The sequence below is a fragment of the Clavelina lepadiformis genome, chromosome 9 (genome assembly GCF_947623445.1).
Source record: "Clavelina lepadiformis chromosome 9, kaClaLepa1.1, whole genome shotgun sequence".
Taxonomy (NCBI): domain Eukaryota; kingdom Metazoa; phylum Chordata; class Ascidiacea; order Aplousobranchia; family Clavelinidae; genus Clavelina; species Clavelina lepadiformis.
In genome coordinates, this window is record NC_135248.1 from 14,262,720 (window position 1) to 14,282,797 (window position 20,078).

A 20,078-nucleotide genomic window follows, 5' to 3' on the forward strand; every position below is an offset into this window, starting at 1 on the left:
TCAACCTCAGCAAGTAAGCGCTGGTGAAATCTTCACTTAAATTGACTATCGCCCATAATGGTAAGAAAATAGACCAACAGACACACCTAACACATAGGCTTGCCATACAAGATAATGAAGTTCTGCCCGCACTAAATCAACAACTATTTCAACTCTTAATTATTTCATAGATCTCTCAATACCAACCTATCTCATACATTATAATTCAATCTGACATCGCTGCTGTGAACATTAGCATTGACTAATGGTGCAACGTCTTGTGACATGACTTCACTGTGTCAACATTTTGCACAAGTCAAACAGCAAATGTTATAAATGAACAATGCAACCATGGGCCAATATTACCTTGAAGTCATAAAACATTAGTTCTAAATGACAAAAAGTGAAAATAACGGCAGACCATTGCCATGGTACTTCATATCAAGTTTCACTTCACTGCATGTTTTGAATGGTTTTAGGCTGCTGAAGGTTTGCTGATTCATGCCGTGTAAAGTTGCATTGCACAAAATATTTGCAACAGTTCTAACCCCATGATTTTACGAATGATTTTGCATTTCAAGATACGCCTTTCATGCCATAAAATTTTGACAAATCAAACAAGAGCAGTTTCAGGGATGAACAACCATAGACGTAGGATTCATCCTGACAAAGCAAAGAAACCAAATCAGATTCTTTTAAATCTAGGAAGGAAAGCTAGAAAGTTCGTTCACTCCACGGTTGATTCTGTTCTGGTTTGCATCATAATTGTGCTACGTACAACTTGTGGCAAAATATAAACAACAAAACATGAAACAATAAGATGCGGCAGCAATTCTGGTTAAAAGTGTGGAATAAAACCTAGTTTACTCTTTAAGCCATGATGTAAAATGATAAATTGAAGTTGTAAATCAATGGACATAACGCCATTGTTAACTATTCTTCTTAATCCTGACATAGATTAGCCAAAAGTTATAATAATGAAGCTTTTAGTTCTTTCATTTTCCTGCTTACTTTGAAACGCCCTAATTTAAAAATACTAAATTCTAAAATTCAATTATGAGATATTTTGCCTAATTCGTCTCCCAATTGTTGTAAGAAATATGGTTACAACTGCTTTGTTTATCATAAAGTGTTTTGTCAAAAACCTAGCATGAAACTTTATAAAAAAAGGCGGCAGCTATTGTCAAGTTTGGTCAAACATTTAAATAAGTATTAGGGTTTAAATGGTTGGCACCTATCATTGTAAGTCCCATGAATGTCTCATTTTTTGAAAGATCGTTTCTTCTCTTTAAGCTGACATTTGGTGGCAGCAACCACAATCTCTAAAATTTGGAGGTCAGGGTGCATTGTCTGTGATGCATATGTATGTATATGTATATATGCATATGTATATGCCGAAGGCACATAATGAGAAAACCAAAGACGCGCTATTACTCGAACTGCAGAGTATGGCAAGTTTTCAGCAAGATCTTGTATGCCAAGCAACCAAAAATGTTTAGTGTGCTCTTGAGTGCGCAACTTATGATTTAATTTAAATTTGAAATTTAGATTAAATGGAAAACTTTGGTTTAAAACTTAAGTTAGTAGCTTATGTTACAATAATTTCAAGGCTGGCCAAGTTCAATTTGATTGCATGAATGACGACCTTGACAACATCTTGAATTACAATTTCTGAACTTCATGAATTGACACTGAGTCCACAAATCCAAGTCGTGTAGTAGTACCAGCAAACCAGAATGCAGAGTTTGGCATAGGTGCACTCAATACTGCTTTTTATGAGCTTCATTGCCGCATTATTTTGAAATTAATGATTTAGACAGAAATTATGTTCACTCAATTTTCATTTAATTTAAAGATTGAATAGGTCAAACTGTGCACATTACAACTAAGAGCGCACTTCCATGAAGCTTGAGCAGTTTTTCACACTGCACTTGTCAATTTTGGTTGTTTGGTGAACACAAAATCTTGCGGAAAATGGACATACTTTGCAGTCTGGTCAGCAAGTCGGTAACTAATATATAGCCTAGAAGTTAGATTAACTAGAAACTGCAAGGAATAGCTTCGAACGTAAGCTACCATGCTTTTTGGTTCAATAGGGTAATAATATAAATACAGGAAAAAAATGACCGAATGCGTTTCCACAAATTTGGTTTAGAATATCTCGGTATTTTACCTCTACCAACTGGATAAATACATTCTTGCTGCTAAAAGCTGGTCTGACATGACTAAATCTTTTCCAGTCATTTTGGTAATGATTATTCTCGTATTTAGACTCTAGCGTCATGGACTAGGGTTAAGCGTCAGGGTTAATACAAACCTAGCCCAACAGCTCAGCACTCGCCTAGGGAACCTAGACCAGACTGGGTTTCTCTTGATTTAATCCAGACCAAATTAAACGTGGCATTTGAACAGAATTGAGTTAACCTGCATAAGCTTGCTTCTGACTAACCACAATTTTTGACCATTAATGAATTGCATAAACAGTAGGCTTGCTTTAAACAAAAACAGGAATTTCGAGTATACTGGCAGGCTGGAAAGTTTGGTATCAGTCTGCACAGAACGTCACAGAAGTTAGTCAATAGTTGGTACTACACCGGTCGGCATTGCGCTTGCGTAACTCAAAATAGAAACCTCTCTAGGGGAATTACCAAAATTAAATATCCTGTTTGCTTAGCTCCATCGACATCTCCTTCGTTCTGTGCCAGCGAACTAAACAAACAGATAAGTTGCTATAAACATAAAACAAGGAATGGAAATACCGAAAACAAAAACTATTTTAAGTATGTTAATTGTTCAAGTTGCAATGAGCACAAGTCATAGAAATATTATTCAACCTGAAAATGAAAAATTTAGAGAAGTTAATAAAACAAAATATATCGTGATACAAGCAGGTTTGCTTGATCACCTCGTTATCAGGATATCACAAAAATCTATTGACTCAAGTCTTTCTCATGTTGAAACCCAATATTTTAATGTGAAGGTCAATAAATCTCGTTTAAAAGGCTTGCCTTAGTTCTAAGTGAGGAAAATATCAAGCATTTTTTTCTGGAATATTTCTATGGTCACCAAGATTCGAACTCGGTAAGATGTATTTGTTGGAGGCAAATATGATCTATCTTTGATTGTAAACACAGCAATTGTCACTTGACAATAAAGTTGATGCTCACGAAGTACATGAGTTGTTGCTGCATATACTTCGAACTATCGAGTTGTTACTCAATCAAAACATTTAGAATGTTGAGCTTATATCTTTTATAAATGAGGATATCTATGTGCAAATGCATATCCATCTATCAGCTTTCCCTTTAAACTGCAAAACACATTTTGCAAATGTTTTACTACATATCAAAAAGAATGAAAAAGGAAAAGTGAGTGATTTATGACGTAATACAGTACATCTTAACAAATGTAGGCACAAAATTTATTTTTCAAATGCTGTAAAGCGCTTTAACATTATTACACCATGACAGAAACCATGGATGCGGAATCAGCCAAATAAAACCCTTAAACCTCCCGTTAGAAGAATAAAAGCACAATCTTTAAGTAGTTTGACATGAAAGCAACAAACAGATGCCTACAGCTTAAACAAAACCATAAGTTGAAAGCGGAATTTTTGTAAATTCTTTTCGATTGTTTTTTCAATCCCGGGGGAAATTCTTCTGCAGAAAATCAAGCTTCTTCGTCGGCAAAATATTGGTAGTCTTCGTAGTTGTTGACGTCATAGGACGAGGAAACTCTTCCTTCCAGCCTGGCTTGGTCGGCGTCCCCGTTCAAAATCGATTCCAGGTCGTATTCCGGGTCTTGTGGGTAATTGGCAAAGTTCGAGTCGGGAAAGTTGAAATATTCATCCGATGAAATCACAAAACGACCATTGGCTGAGGAACAACATGAAAATATAATTAGAGCCAAATATTCTGACAATGTTTATTGTAACGAACCGTTAACTTGTTGAATTAATTGTCGCTGACGATAATCAAGAATCTCAAACTTACCTTCTTGGTAATCGTACTCGCTGTAGTCCGAGTTGTAATCACCATCTTGAATATCTTTCTCTTCATCTTGCTGAAGCATGCTCTTCAAGTCCAACTTCTCCTCAAAGTTGGACATAAGAGGTTGCGGATATTCCTCAACATCGGAAGGTTCCTGAGTAGGGCCGGTGTCGTTTTGTTTGTCCGGCTGAAATCTCTGGATGTAGGCGGGCACGAGAACTTGAAGCAAGAGCATGGTGCTGTTCAGGACCCGAACTCGGTCTCTGTTCTCACCGACAGCGTCGTTCGTTTCTCTCGCGATCTACAGAAAAATAAACAAAGGATTTAGCATATACAGGATGCTACTATCAATGTTGAGTTAATGCTTGAGGCAGCTGAGGCAAATAGACATCAAAGCAAGCTATGCAGTCAGTCCAATAGGTTTCTTTCCAAATGTAATTGTGTACGTTTGCTGATTAATAACTTCAGTCACTTTAATCAGACGCTTCAATTAGCTTTCGCTGGTGGTCAATAAGTTAATAAAATTTTATTCGTGGTTGTTCTAGCACTGACCTGTCGCAAGTAATCCAAAGCGGTGGAGAAATAATCAAAGTAATTGGTGGAGTTTGCTTCCATTATTTCGATTTCATTGCTCATGCGCTCCATCTGGCGGCCAGATGTGTCAAAAGCCAACTGTTTTGAAAAAAAAACGTTGTCCGTGTTTTGTCATTTTGTAAGCATGGGTGATAAATGTGCTGTTTAACGCACAACACAAACTTACCTGGAAATCCACTAGGAGTGCTGCTATGCCAGTAACCTCAGCACTGAGAGTTTCATTGACATCAAAAACTGATTGTTCGATTGTGGCTATGGTGGAGGCAAAACTGGCGAAGACGTCCATTGGCTGAAAAGGAAAAATACTTTAATATTCCAAAAAAGCAATACTGCCTTTCACAATGCTCTACAGTCTACATTTAGATCTTTAAATTTAAATCTAAGCCCAGATGGGATGAAGCCAGTTCGCACCAGTTTGCATGTGCTCTACAAAAAGCAAGCTTACAGGCAAGCACGTGGTAGGCATATATACAGCAGTGGGATTCAGCCGGTTCTTGGATATTCAATGAGCTCCGCGAACCAGTTGTCAACAAGCGCTGAAGCGCATATATAGCCCTGGGTCAATATGGCATGCTGCTAGTGAGAGAACCGGATGTTAAAATATTTGACCCCAACCACCCAAAAGAACTTACTCCAAACGCCAGAGATTGGTTCAGGATGCTGATCTGGTTCGTTTGTTCCCGGATCGTCTCGAATAAAGTGGAAGTGATGTTGTAAGCGTTATCCTGATCATACTCGATAAATGTCATCCGGTTCACAATACTCGTGACGTTGTTCTCTGCAGTGACATCATAATACATGTTACAATCACAGTTGTGAAGTCACGCATGATTAGTCGGAACTTAGCTGTAAGCAACTTTGCAAAATAGGCTTTTGTGGTTACATTGACTTAACTACCTAAATAGAGCATGGATATTGCGGAAAGAAGCAAAGTCCAGTGGCAGACGATCCAATTAGACCGACAAATATTGGAGCAGTAACAAACAATAAATTATTATTACAATAATTAACAAATTTCTACCAAGTTTTCCGATTTGGCGCTGGACGTCTCTGGTGGCAGTTATCAGTCTTCCCTGGGATCCACTAAATCTTGCCTCCATCAAGCTCACTTGGTCCTCCGTGCTCTCCATCCGTGATGTCAATTCATTCATTCTAGCAGGAGGAATATCATTATCATAATATTATATCATTATCATTTTTGGTACATCATAAAAGCCTCTTAATATAACATGGACCCGATGAAAAGTTATCGACGGTGTTTGAAGATACCAGCACAGAAATATTAAAAGAACGTTAGTTTCATCGTGAATTGTACCCATCTCAAAATATGAGAATCCTTGGCAAATCTTATTCTTATTTGACAGTAAAGTAGAATTACTTCTGTGTATAGTTCTATGTACATGGGCCCCATGTATAATGATAACGTGTTGGTACCGTCCTGGTTATGGTCTACCTTGACTGTATGTTCCATTGAGTTGTCTCTAATGACTGGATCGCTTGGTCTTTCTCGGATGCTGAATTTCTCAGCTCCGAGATGAAATTTGAAGCGCTTTTATCCTCTGCTTGTAGCTCTTTTAGTTTCTTTTGGATGGAAAGATCAGTTTTGTTCAGTGTGGATAACATGACTTCCTGTTGGGTGACCTTTAATACAAACAAGATAATTTTTCTGTTTTGCTTAAACACTCTTAGCATTGAGTTGGATGCAGAGTTGGTGTTATGTGATCTTACACGATACATGTATTTGTTAACTTAACAATTTATGCAATTTCAAGCGTACCTTCCATAGTAGATCATCTACAGCTGTTTGTTGGTTAACTGCCTCATTTATCACGGTCGTTAATACCGTTTGTTGGTCGCCCATCGACTCTCGAAGGTCATCAACAATTGACTTTATGTTTGTTATGTTATCCCATACATCAGATACGACACTGTTAGTTTGCCAAGAAACTTTATCTTCTATTTCAGTGCAATTCAGAGCATTTTCACGAAGAATATCGAACTCGGTCCTAAGGTTAGTTTGTTGGTCTCGAAGATTCTTTTCAGAAACCTGTTTCTCATTTTGCTGTAAAATGATAAAAAAGACAAAAAATTGTGAACTGGATGTTTTCGACTTACAATTATTGTTTCATTTTGTTTGTAAAAACTTAATTAAATACTTTAATTTACATCACAAAGTTAAAAATTCCAGCCGTTGTGTTTTCCACACAGGGTTTGAATATTTAGTTTTATAACTTACAAGAGTTGTGATAAGGTTTCCAGCAGCTGATACAGACTCTTGTAATTCAGCAAATCTCTCGGCATTTCTCTTCACTGACCCATTGATTTGAGCCAAGCTATCGTTGAAGTTGGAAACATCTTCGTCAAGAATTGTAATTTGGTTCAACGCACCAGCTATCAATTCAACGCGAGCATCAAGAAATTCCAACTGTAAAAATGTTATGTTAAGGCTTACATATAGCCTACACTGTTGTGCTGTTTATAGTTGTTCTACAGACTGTAGAAAGTATGGAGGTTTTAGACGAAGAATTGTGCGTGCAAAGATGCAAATTTTGGAAGCTCTCTATGGAAAGGTTGTATGATATGCCAGAAATCCCCGGCATGGCAAAGGAACAAAGATAGTTACGCCATGTTTACGCCTCAGCCTTTCTGGCATCGCGTCACAAAAAAAAACATAAAAATATTGTAAGCGCAAACCAACAGTTTTCCAATCGGCTCCATTGATTAAACTAAAAATTAGACTAAGCCTGGTTGCGAAGGATAATAATAAATTAATACTTTAATGTTGGCGAGGAGTAAAACATAGTAGATACCACCAGACTTGGGTCTAGTATAAAAAAATGCATCCTGTGGTTGTGCACTTCTGCACTAGACCCGAAACTTTGGCCTAAATATTGATCAATCTCGTGCGTACAGCTGCCGTACACTTCTCATTTTATCTTGTTGTAAATATGGTACTCTCTGTGTCAGTTAATTGTACGATTTCAAAATACTTAAACATTAGGCTACATATGTTTGTACATTCCACAATGTCTGAATGTCCACTATCTAGCCTACCACATGCAAGCAGTAGGCTATATCCAAGACTGTAGAGTTTGGCATAAGCGCATTTGCACTTTGATTTGGACAGAACTTCTGTGCACTCAATTTTCAATTGATATAAAGAATAAAATAGGTCAAACTGTGTAGATTACTCTGTAATTGCGCACTTCCATTGCTTCTGAGCAATTTCGCACTTGTCATTTTTGGTTGTTCATTACGCCCAGAATCTTGCTGAAAACAGCCACACTCTGCAGTTGGGGCTATATCGCAGGCTTAAATATGCTCTTCTAAAAATAACAAATAAACAAACCGTGTCTCCGACCGAATCCAAATCTCCATTGACATTTTCTTTCCACAGTGTTAGCGAGCCTAGTGTCTCATTAACTTTGTGGCTTTCAAGTTCAAAGCCATCTTGCTCACGTTGAATGCCACTGATGAGATTTTCTGTTGCTGATTTGAAAGTTGTGAATTCCTGTAAAAGTTTAACATAGACATCTTGAAATACAATGAATTGTGACCGTTTTAAATACATATACAGAGTACAATACAATACAAGAATACATAATATACAATACCGAAGTTAATTAGAGATAACAATTTACTTCCTGTCGTAATGTTAGGGATTCGGCGAAACTGTACATCAGTTCACGATTTGATTCGGAAAACTTTTCCAGTTCATCGAAGTCAGCACGTTGATAGAAAACGGTGGCGTTTATGAGTGAAACTTTGTCCGCTAGTTGGTAGACAGTGACATCCAATGAACGAAGATGATTTTCGTTTCTGATAAAAAACAAAAAAATCAACTTTGATTGATTTTAAGGTAGTAAATAACGAAAAACTGGTTTGATTGGATGACCAAGCCAGCCTGCTTTACGTGAGAAATATAGAGTCAGCTAATGCAAGAATACAACACAGTTGCTGTATTTACACCTGAGACATCACTTGATAAACTGTTAAAAATTCTTTTGCCAAAGTAAAAGATGCTGTACACCGTGTGATTGCTTCACGTATGGTAATGCAGTCTCAGTGGTTTTTGACCATATATTTAGGCTTACCAACATAAATTGCCAATACTCCATATTTCAAAGTAATATGCTTGGATTTGGTTCTTAGTTCTTTGTTGTCAACAAAGTCAGTATTTTTTCAAAAGTCTCACTTTGCCGATTACTGAAAAGTGACTAATTGTTATCTCTCTGTTATGGTTGCAGAAGCATCACCAAGCCACCCTAAATTCGGTAAAGTACGATAACACATTGTTCGAAGCCACAATTCAAAGTAACCTTAGACATTGTGCGACGTAACGTAGCCTATGCCTAGATTTCCCTGCAGTGCTCAGCAGGCCGACAAACATGAAGCGTGAGAAAAAAGTTTAATCTTGTGCGAATGCGTTAACATGCGGAATCGTTTTCAGAGTGCAGAAAAAACTCCCACGGCCTTAGAACATCTCTGCATAGTGACGCGAGTGAGTCGATTGGTGAGAATCAAATCCAGTCACCTTGTAAGGATTAGAACTTGAAAAACGTTGTGTCAACTTAAAAAGGAAAAGTTATTAAAAGAGTCTAACAACTTAAAAACTTATTCGCCTGAAAAATGCTATCACAGAAACGACAGCAAATTGTTGTCAAATTGATCTTTATTTTAGAATAACACACGTGATATTTACAGGTATGTAGTAAAGGCACCAGGTTTGAGCTATCCAAGTTAATTCAAATTTCAAAAAATTAAGCACCAAATATGGGGTCAAATGAGGGCAATGACTGGTTGGGTGACTGAGAGCAGCCGGAAGAATAATCCTGTAAGAAATCTGCTCGCTGTGTGAGGTCATCATCCAGAGGCCATAAAGAATCCACTTCGCCAGAGAGCATTTCGTTGAATCCAAATCCTTGATTGAAGTCATTTGACTCGTAGTCGATGCCAAATTGCGTCGGTTCCGGAGATGACATGAGCGATTGAAGGATCGACGTGACGTGAGGAGATTCAGCAGCAGTTGAGTGACTTGTGTTTTCTGATGACGAGCTTCGGGGAGAGATGATTGGTGAGTAATTGCTGCTCATGACGTCACCGTTTGCTCTGTGCATACGTATGTGCTTACGTAACGAACTGGGGTGGGTGTAGCTGCGATCACATCCTTTGTACTTTAAAGTAAAACGCAACGATCAAATTTCAAAATTAAAAATTTTAGCTGACTTCGTTTACAAAGAAAAATGTTAAAGTATAAACATGTGAAACCGAAACTTGGAATCTTGCTTACCTTGCAAACATATAACTTTCCTTTATTGTGCATGTAGCTGTGCTTTTTACGATCAGAGCTATTGGCAAATCGTCGATCACACCCAAGATATTTGCATAGAAACGATTTTTCGCCTGAAATAGAACATTGCAGACTTGGAAGCTCGTATTTCGTTAATGAAAATGCTAAGAATAACGCTTAGACTAAAATATTATCTTACCTGTGTGAGTTCTTATATGGATTTTGAGATTTTCGCTCCGAGCAAATAGCTTACTGCAGACGGGGTATGCGAACGGTTTCTCTCTAGTGTGAACTCGGATGTGGTTGACCAGCTTGTACTTGGCCTTAAAAGCTTTCAAATGACGTTTGCAATTACGCCAGTAGCAAGTGTGGTTGCTTTGTTCCGGTCCTACGACGTGATCACAAGTGATGTGGTGGACAAACGCTTTCATGTCTTCGAAGATTTAAAAATCGAGGTATATAGGCTACGTTTGCAAAAGTTTATCATTTCGATCTCATTGCTATAACAACATAATTTAAAACAACCAATAACGACGTTTGTTTTACCGCTACCAAAAGGTTTGTATTACGCTTAAGTAATTTCAGCTAAAGAAACTCTAAAATTATATAAACTTATATAATTCCATTATATTACAGGTGGAAAACTTTTGGCCGACGAGAGGGAGAGAAAAAAGCTCCAAAAGCAAACGTGCAGGATGAAAAAAAATGCGCTAAACGCCGCAGAACAATGGACTGCAGCTAAAGGTTACAGAAACCTGGCCGATTTTGACAGCCTATGTCGCGCATATAGCCTATGAAACACAATACTGTATTTGTGCTACAGTGTTTCAGTGGTTCTGTGAAAGCAACATAGCTTACAAATTATATTATAGCAGAGTGCAGTGAAATGTTCTTCATATTTAATAACCTACGTTTTTAGGTGTTCAATTTTTGGCAAATGGTCTACCATTGGATACGTATTTTGAAACACATTGGAAAAAATTTGACGAAATTCGCGGTAAACTTCACATGCAAAAAAAACTTAAACGCAAGTAAGAAACCGAAGACGAAATGCGATATGGGAGCACCAACCCGAATACACGAAAGCGCTTTTGCGCTTAAAGATTGGCATCTCATCCTTCATCGCCTTATTTGCCGCTCACGTGTGACGACAATCTTATTGAAATTTGTTGGTTTTCAGAATATTGTACCCGCAGAATATTTTTAAATGATACAAACTAAATAATTTTATACCGGTAATATATTGTGCTCTATCAACCTTGCGGCCAGGATAGTCGAGGTTGTTTTGAAAGCTTGGTCTGGAATTCCCGAGTTTGCAAACTGGCTCTAAACTGTGCGCAGAGTGCAAAAAATTGCTTTTTTACGGCTCAAAAATAAAAACGCTTCGAAATCGTCTCGAAATGAAACACATTTTCAAATTCATACGAACAGCAGCTGGCCGCCTAAGACTGACGATTTTAAAACGCCGCATATAAGCTAGAACAATTGTGTAACACCGTAGCCCGATTATTTTAATCATGTTTGACAAAGATCGGCCTAGTTTCTCGACAAACAAAGCTGGTCTTGCGTCAGGTCTTTATCTACGTCAACGTTGGGCTTACATTTTGTTTGTTACTTCGCAAAAGTTTTTAAAATCTGGCTCTAAAATTCCTACACTGCATAAACCACCAGGGCGCAAATTTGGGTGTTTTTTCGCTTGAAAAACTCTTCACCACGGCTCAAAATAAAATCCATTCACCGATTTTACGTTTACAATAATTAATTTAGTTTAGATTGTGAAAGACGGTTACAACAACTATTTTAACGACGTATATAATATATATACAATAAGGTAAAGGTAGGTGCCTATAATATAATAAGTTGATAGCCGAAAAGTTGTCACATTCAAACAAAGAAACACGACAAACGAAAAATTAAAAACGTAAAAAGATCTATGAGTCCTAAAATCTGGTTCGTGAGAAAGGTTATTGCCCAATGAGCTCCCTATACGCTGGTAGCCTTAATTATAAAGGACTGTTCGGCAATAAAACTTCTATTTACTGCATAGATCTTTTGCTTAAGTTAGCCAGTATAAATCAATCAAGTAAGTTAAAACATGACTTAGCTGCTTCCATTAGACAGGAGCGCACAAAGCAGATTGTTCTGTTATTAAGTAGCTGCTGCTTTCATCTAAACCAGGGGTCGGAAACTTTTTAGCTAAGGGGGCCATAAAAGCTACATATTTTTAATTGTACTTCCGTGAGAGGTGTACAATATTTTTCAACACTTAATGCAACTAACGTCTGCATTTTTAAACAAAACCAACAATTTTAGACAACGGTTAGTGTCTCGGTTTACTCTTTGAGTTTAATAAAATGCTTCTTACTGACTGTGACTTAAAATTACAGAAAAAGTTTTAATCGTAAAAATCTTACTAAGAAATGCCGGTTTAGATTTATCTGCAAACTAGATGCTGTAATCAAAAAAGGCACTTCTGGCTCGCAAGCCATAGATTCCCCACCTCTGATCTAAATCATCAGCAAGAAACGTCATATACTAAGTTGCAGCTCATTTGCATATCAGCCTCCCTGCATCCTCACAACGCAGATTACAAAAGAAATTCCCGATAACATGTTGTAAAAACCGCACTTTATTAGCGTCGACTGTGCGAGCAAGTGTGACGCTCCTGCAGTCCTACTGTGGAGTGTTTGCAGAAAAGAATTCAAAAGCTAAATTTAATTGTTTAAATAACTCAAGAAAACCCAGACACACAAAATTAGCGACTGGTCCGAAGCCAATAGTACGAGCCAACTGACAAACGAGCATGAGCGACTGAAAACACAAGGTACAAGGTTGGCAAAATACGTCATAAATAACATCGAGCCAAGCACTTGGGCGCACCTGAAACCAGGCGCTTTAAATGAGGTGATTAAGTGGCATAGACAAGAAAGGATGTCTTATTGCTACAATTCTACACACCTCGTTTTAGCATGAAATATCGTATTGCAAGAATTTATAACTGTTCACCGGGTCCACTAAACGGGAAATTATTTGTGTTGTTACTCTTACATGTTAAATCGATATTTTGTCATCCTAAACAACAACCTCACAGTGTAGTCAGTTTACGATCGAGACCGTAGTTACATAAACCAGGACGGTTTATCGGTTAAATATGTTTGTTTGATCCACAAAATCTCTCAGGTCGCTAATTTACAAACCTCACCAAAAGCGACATAATGAGTGAGAGCAATAAACTCTTAGTCTGGTTCATCAGTGGCCGTCTCTGCCCATTGACAACGATGCTCTCTGCGCATTCTCCAGCGAATATTCTTCTATTTTGAAAGCCGACTTGGAAGACGACTCACAGAGCTTTCTCGACCGCTGTAAGAACCAAGAGCTACTCAAGTCTGAGAGCACGAAAAACTCTTCTTGACTCATCATGAGGTCGCGTGTCTTTCTCGGCAGCACATTCGCAGACATCAATCGGCCAACACGTGGGGAATAGAATTGCATTGAATTTAAGAAACAAATAAACGACTGAATGGATTTACAGAAGGTGAACAGAATATAAAGCAAAGCAATCAACGTTAATTAACTAAGGAATGTAAAAAATTCGGTAAAATAAAGAAATCAAAGGAAATAGTAACTAACATAAGGTGGCGGTGACATGACGCCAAACGCCACAGATCAAACTGATCGCCAGTGATAGAAAAACAACATTAATTATCAAGAAAAACCAATGAAGAAGTTTCTATGATAAGAAATATCGAAATTATCACAACAAAATAGCACAACCATATGCGGTGTTTACAAAATCAATTAAATCGCATGTGACAAACAAATACAATTGTTACGTAACTATGCAAGTTAATACAAATATAATTACTTTTAAGCAATATTTTATCAGTTCTTCGCGTGGCGCATCAGGATAAACGAGAACTGCATTGTCTAAAAGTCCCGAGTTCGATTCCCGACCAGGTCGCGATTGACAAAATATAATCGCGTTCGGTTGCTCTTACTTTTGTGTAAATGAATCGATTTTAAGAACGGTATTTATCGAAGTAAAACCAATTTCTTGCTTGAAGATGACTACGTCACACGGAGACGTCACTTTACTTTCGCGAGCGGAGTTCGACCAATTCACCATCGCACCAACCAAGACCAACCTCCAACTTCTATAAGTTAAAAGTTTGAGATTAAATTCCTCTGCAATGTTCAACTTCACACAAACATGACAAGACATAAATAATACCGAGTCATCCAATTGGTCAAGGACTCGTTGAATTTCAGCGATTTCTGATTGGTTCGCACTACGCTTCCCATCTGTTGCGTCATCATCAGGGAAGCATTCCAACATACTCAGCTCATCCTCGATTTTGTTGAAGAAGGATTTTGAAGGAATCTTCGGGATTATGTTGTAACTGATATAAAGCCATCTGATCTAGAGTTAAAATGTTTGCAAAATTAAACTACAACATGGTGTTATAACAAAGACTAATTTCTTAATATTTAACTCATACAAGTTAACTGGTTAGTGTTAACTAATTAATAACTAACTAGCATGATGGTAGCTTAGCCCTACAGTAGCCTACTGGACCAACACAAATTCTTGGATTTTGAAAAAATTAGAAGGAATTTTAAGCGACCAACTTAAACCACAATTGAGTATTCGTTGCAGAAATAAAACTTGATATTAAAGTCGCAAAAATATTTTTATTTTTGTAAAAATTTGAAATTTGCTTCTGGCCAAATCTTGGTCAGATGCTGCTGATTTTAGCCTAAACTGAACCGATCAAATTTTGACATTTTTCTCAATAAAACGAACGAATTTTAAGCGACCAGGTTTACTGCGCATTCCAGATCTATCAGCGATTTAAACAGTAAAACTTGCGCGGGGAAATTACGCCCCGTTGAAATAAATTAAAACAAAATATTCCGACCAACAACAACGCACAGAATCTCAACAAACCATGTTTGCTTAAAAGCGGGAAAAACTATTATGACGTCACATGCAAAACCAAGGCGCATTGTTACGACACATCGAGTTCGTAAACAAAGTTGAAGACGAACGAAAACGTAGAAAATAAAATAAATAAACAAACCTTTCCTGGCATTGCTTGAATTGCCTCAAATAATCGGCCGACATCTTCTGGTTTAGAAAAGCATTCGATCAGAAAAAGCTCCTCGATGCGTTTCTCAACTTTAGTGAGAATAAACAGGAACGAGTCAATTTGTGATTCTGTCAACTTGATAGGGGATAAACTCAGGTATTCTGGGAAGAGTTTCGCTGCATTCGTGGTGAGCTGCTCGTCATTGATTTGATGAATTTGTTCATAAACACGCAGAAATTCCAGTGCCTCATATTCTAAACAAACATAACTTTCGTTTTCACTTGTTTTACATTTAAATAACTGTAGGCCTATCTGTGACTTGAACCTGGTGTAGGCTAGGCTACAAGTTGGTTACAAGCAAATATCAAAAACACATTTTATGCCTTACTGTGGCGCCAAACACACAGAATAAACCGGTATAAGGTTAAAATATTGGCTTAAAAATCACACAGTCTTGTCATTATATATTTGCATATATAAATTACCGAGTTTATACACTGATCTCGCCAAATACATTACCTTTATCACCATATACATTACATCCATGTTGAAACTTTTCTATTTTTCGAGTTATTTTTCTGCGCTCTTCATTTTCTGCAAAATAATGAAACATTTTAGATTCACAGCATTGCATGTTATAGAACATGAAGATATGGAAACTAAATACAAGGATATAAACTACACTTGTTCCTAAACATATTTCTTAACACATTTTGGTAAAAAAATTACCTATATGCAATAGAAAAAATCAGGTACGGGTGCAGTTTCTTTAAAATAAAATCCCACTAGAAATTGGTGGTAAAACAAGTAGGCAAGGCTGTAACCAAGTCATTTTTTTAAGACTCGAGTCAAGTTAAGTCATTTGGGAAGTTGACGTAAGTCCAATCGAGTCAAATTGGATCAATTCAAATTAGACTAATTGAACCAAGTCAAGTTAAAATATTATGCTTGTCAAATGAAGTCATGTCATTGGCTATACCTTTAACCGTTAATTCACAACCAAATCAAATGTCTGTAATTCAGTTAGTTAATAAATTAACAAGGATTTAATGACTTGTGCCAACTTACTTTCCAAGACTCGAGTCAAGTGAAGTCATTTCAAGTATTGACTCAGGTCAAGTCAAGTCAAGTAATTTAAAAACATGACTCCAGTCATTACAACACTGCAAGTAAGGCTAATGTCTGTAGATCTGGTGCCTTACAGCCGGTTGAATTACCTAAGTCTACACCTCTTTAAACAAGAAACACTGAGTAATTTGTTTTTCACAAGACTTGGACTGGTCAAATCAAAGAAAAGTATGATTCTTACCTTATCCGTGGACAACCATTACCTGGTGGATGCTGACTGGCGTTAGACGTAGACAGAAAATCTAATAAAACGCTTTCTGTTTCTGTGTTATTATTGATTTGTGGTACTATGTGTTGATTTAAGATTAAGGGAATTACAAACATTAATTAGTAACTTGCTATTTCTAGCCTATTCCATCCAAGCTTTCTGAAATCTTTTTCAAAAATAGCCTTTGTAGGCCTAGCCTAGCCTAGTACAGCTAGATTAGACTATAGGCCAGTAGCCTACTTGCTGTTACCGGTACACAAGGTTATGCGTACACGGTACCGGTATATCATTTCGATTGTTTACATTTAAATCGTTTCAATTTGTTTGAACAACAACTAATTTACTAACTTTGCTTTACACTTACCCAGGATATCAGAAACAATCTAAAGAATTGAAAAGGTTGCTGCAACATTTTTTCATTCAAAGTGACAATTACACGACGTCAGTTTACTGAAGTTGCTGAATCATAATACAATGACCGGCAGATGTTCGCTGATGATTTTATGACTCTCGTATGTGGTGGCGAGGTGGTCGGCGATTGAATTATTCTCACTCGGCGATTGGGTCCTTAGACTGGATGTCTCTGTTTGACTTACTTGTTGTGCACAAATTAATTTTTGAGGTGATTTAGTCATGAGAGGTGAGAATTTGGGTCGTAGTATACACAGTAGTTTTAAATTAATTTAGAGTTCAGAAAATAAAATATCATTTTAAGTTGAAATTTATCATTTATTTCAATTCGCCGCTAAGCTCAGTAATTAATCACGAGAAGTAAGGGTTTGAATCAGAGGGTATTAGTTTTAGGTTAACTTACATTCCACACTTTAGCAAAATTGACATGTCTTATAAGTTGAAAATTAGCATTCGCCATTAGCTGTTTACACTAGTCGTATTTTCCTACTTCGATAAACGGCCGTTTAAATTGGTCAGTAGCTAAGATTGAGACTTGCCAACGTTGTTATAGTTTGTTCCAGTTTGAGGTCTCTGGTATAGACAATGAGTTTCTAGGTAGTGAATACATCATAGAAAAATCAAATGGTAAATATACAGAAACTACAGACTGCACCTTATTACATGTCAACCCTTAAATCACGTAAATATTGGTTAAAGTTAGTGGAGAAGTTTGCAATCTTAGAAATGTCTTGTCGCACACCAGGAGGGTACACTCCCAACTGAGAACCCCTGCTCTAGTACAACTAACTTACACAGGTTAGTTAGGAGATGGCTCAGAAGCCCACATGTTGTTTTTGGTATGAAAAAGCATACGTACGTGGTAACGACATACTTTAGTCATTGTAGAAATATTTGTAACACAAAATAAAAACGTTGTTCAAATTGCCTACCTAAAGAACCTTGTTTTGTTGATCCAGTATGTGGTGAATTTCTAAAAAGAAACAAACCTTAAAGGTTGTTGAAAATAATAATTTGTAATCAGTAACATAAACTGTCCATGATAAAGTAGAAACTATAAAACAGCAATAATGCAAAGCTAACTTGACTGGATAGTATGGTCCCTCAATTTCCTCGTCACGTAGAGACCACCACAGATTAGCAAGTAGACCAGTGTATGGTCCTGTAAGTGTGAGTAAAAATTTATCATAATCTCTCTTTCCGTTGTTTAAAAATCCCAGCAGCTCCATAGATTCGGCCGATTTCTCATCACCATGTTCATCCTAGAAACAAAATCAAGTTTAAAATAATATTTAGTTAATATTTTAAACTTAACTTTATTAAGGAAAAAATTGACAAAGATAAGTTTGAAATGGTGTCTTTGTTTCAATAAATATTGCACAAAATAAAAATTTAATCGCTAATTCATAATAAACCTTGATATGATGCGTATTTAAGAATTGAGATGCGCATTTCCACATGCTTATTTAGCCAGCCGCTTGCTTATATATTTTCTTACCATATTTCGTATCACTTTTTGAAGAAGTTGATGGACGTTTCCACATTCCTTAATAGGAAACTTTCTCTCATTTCTTAAGGAGGATGGCACATTGTTGATACTTATGTCGAATTCATTTTCAAAGTAGTTAAGAGCTTTTTGATATTTTACAACATTTTTTCGAGATTGGGTGTAAAACCACCTATTAGCTTCCTGTTGATGCAAATATTGAATTTTCATTGAAAATATAGAAAAGACGCAAAGCTGAATTTTACTGTAATTTTCAAATAATTTCTATCATGTTTTTGATCCAAACCAACCTTATAGAAGCCAATTTTCTTCTTTGACGTCCAGAAAAGTGGATAAAACTTTACAAGTTGTACTGTTGGTCGCTTTTCTGGGTCAAAATCAACCTCCTTTTTTTCTTGGTCATATCCAAACATCTTCTTTATCAAATCCTTAGCAAGTTCCTTTTGCTCTTGGGATAAATCGTCCACTAGAAATGTTGTTCAAACAGGAAAAAGGTACGTTTTGTAGACAAAATATGATTTTGTTATTCTACATGAAATGTTACAAGAACCAAAAGTAATAAGATAAAATGTAAACAACTGGTAAAGACTTAAAAACTGAAAACTTATAGCAAATCACACAGTAAAGAGACGTGTATGTGTCACTAGAAAACACACATGCCCGAGGGTATGAGCGCAACATATATCCTACTATCCGAGTACCCAAATTAAGTAATTTAAAAATTAACTAATTTAGTACAGGGACTCTGTACTTTTAATAATCCTTATTAAGCAAAACAAATTTTATCAACTTTTAGGCAACAAGGCACCTGAGTCAAGAAGATCCAAATCAGGAGAAGCTTTTTGTTGAATGTTGTGGGGGGCTTCATGAGTAGTTTTGTTACCGAATGGATGACGACCATTTGTGAGGACATAATATAAGGTAATACCAAGTGAAAATATATCAGCAGATTTTCTCTGTAAAATTATGATATTTAAACATTAAATGTAAAGACACCTTCAAAAAAGTAAGATTTGAGTAAGATTGCGGAGGTCGGCCTGACATGATGGAAGTGGTTTAATTCATGACAATTCATGACGTTTAATTCATGACGATTGATTTTGCTCAAAATGTAACAAAAACCGTTTAATATTAAATAAAAACTGTTTTCCGGCGTTAAAAAAAATCTATCTGCCAATTTTAAATTTGATAAAGTTTGTGAGATAAAAAATACACTAAAATGTTAAGAATTTTGATATTTATTATTGTGGAGTGTTACTACAGCTAGTGTACCCATGATGTTTCCTGACTTCCATCTTCTCTCCGATGATACTCAGGAGCCATGAATGCCTCAGTGCTGGTCGAACTGGTGGGTGCGCTCGATACATCAGGTGCCAATATTTTACTTAAACCGAAATCACTCACTTTTATTGTTGCATTTTTACCACTCGAACGAGTCAAGAAATTGCTTGGCTTCACGTCTCTATGAACTAAACAAAGAAAAGTTTATTTATGTTTATTTATACACAAAACAAATAGCAACTATTTCAAAAGCATATTTAAGAAGGAGGCAGGGTTCAACTGATTTTAAAGAAGTAAAAGAATTAAACTCCAGACCAAATGGTATTGTTTGTTTACACTGCACGCAAAATTTAGTTGTGTGTGCTCGGATACCGGAAAATCGAGTGGGTAAAAGTATTTTGCACACTTAATTAATTGTCTGCCATATTGCAATCTTCACTGAGCATATCACAGTTGACTGTCATATTTTCGTAATAGCTTTAGCTCCTAAAATGTTTTTTTAGAATAGTTTAACCAGTCCATTCAGTAAATACTTAATTGTGTTGTTTGATATCAAACAAATTTGTTTTTAAGCTAGCAATGAACACTCTCTAAGCAAGTT

At 36.6% G+C, this 20,078-nt stretch overlaps 4 protein-coding genes across 4 annotated transcripts in view; all 4 read right to left on the reverse strand.

Annotated features, from left to right (window-relative positions):
* Positions 1-20,078, reverse strand: part of LOC143471282 (uncharacterized) — a 139,011-nt gene that overhangs the window by 114,995 nt on the left and 3,938 nt on the right. The gene's annotated exons all lie outside the window — the stretch shown is intronic.
* Positions 3,298-8,680, reverse strand: LOC143470660 (uncharacterized). Its single transcript, XM_076968919.1, has 12 exons — positions 8,676-8,680; positions 8,204-8,381; positions 7,912-8,073; positions 6,799-6,987; positions 6,340-6,624; positions 6,016-6,203; positions 5,584-5,714; positions 5,195-5,340; positions 4,729-4,851; positions 4,521-4,640; positions 3,972-4,269; positions 3,298-3,854 (listed from the first exon to the last, which is right to left on the reverse strand). Exons 1-12 carry the CDS (start codon positions 8,678-8,680, stop codon positions 3,649-3,651), a joined length of 2,031 nt encoding a protein of 676 aa, XP_076825034.1. The 3' UTR covers positions 3,298-3,648.
* LOC143470661 (uncharacterized) lies at positions 9,323-10,283 on the reverse strand. The gene is made up of 3 exons (XM_076968920.1): positions 10,052-10,283; positions 9,853-9,965; positions 9,323-9,736 (listed from the first exon to the last, which is right to left on the reverse strand). Exons 1-3 carry the CDS (start codon positions 10,281-10,283, stop codon positions 9,323-9,325), a joined length of 759 nt encoding a protein of 252 aa, XP_076825035.1.
* LOC143471298 (uncharacterized) lies at positions 12,579-18,969 on the reverse strand. Its single transcript, XM_076969737.1, has 8 exons — positions 18,487-18,969; positions 18,188-18,379; positions 17,773-17,951; positions 17,622-17,662; positions 15,462-15,536; positions 14,934-15,196; positions 14,084-14,272; positions 12,579-14,006 (listed from the first exon to the last, which is right to left on the reverse strand). Exons 1-8 carry the CDS (start codon positions 18,607-18,609, stop codon positions 13,944-13,946), a joined length of 1,125 nt encoding a protein of 374 aa, XP_076825852.1. The 5' UTR covers positions 18,610-18,969; the 3' UTR covers positions 12,579-13,943.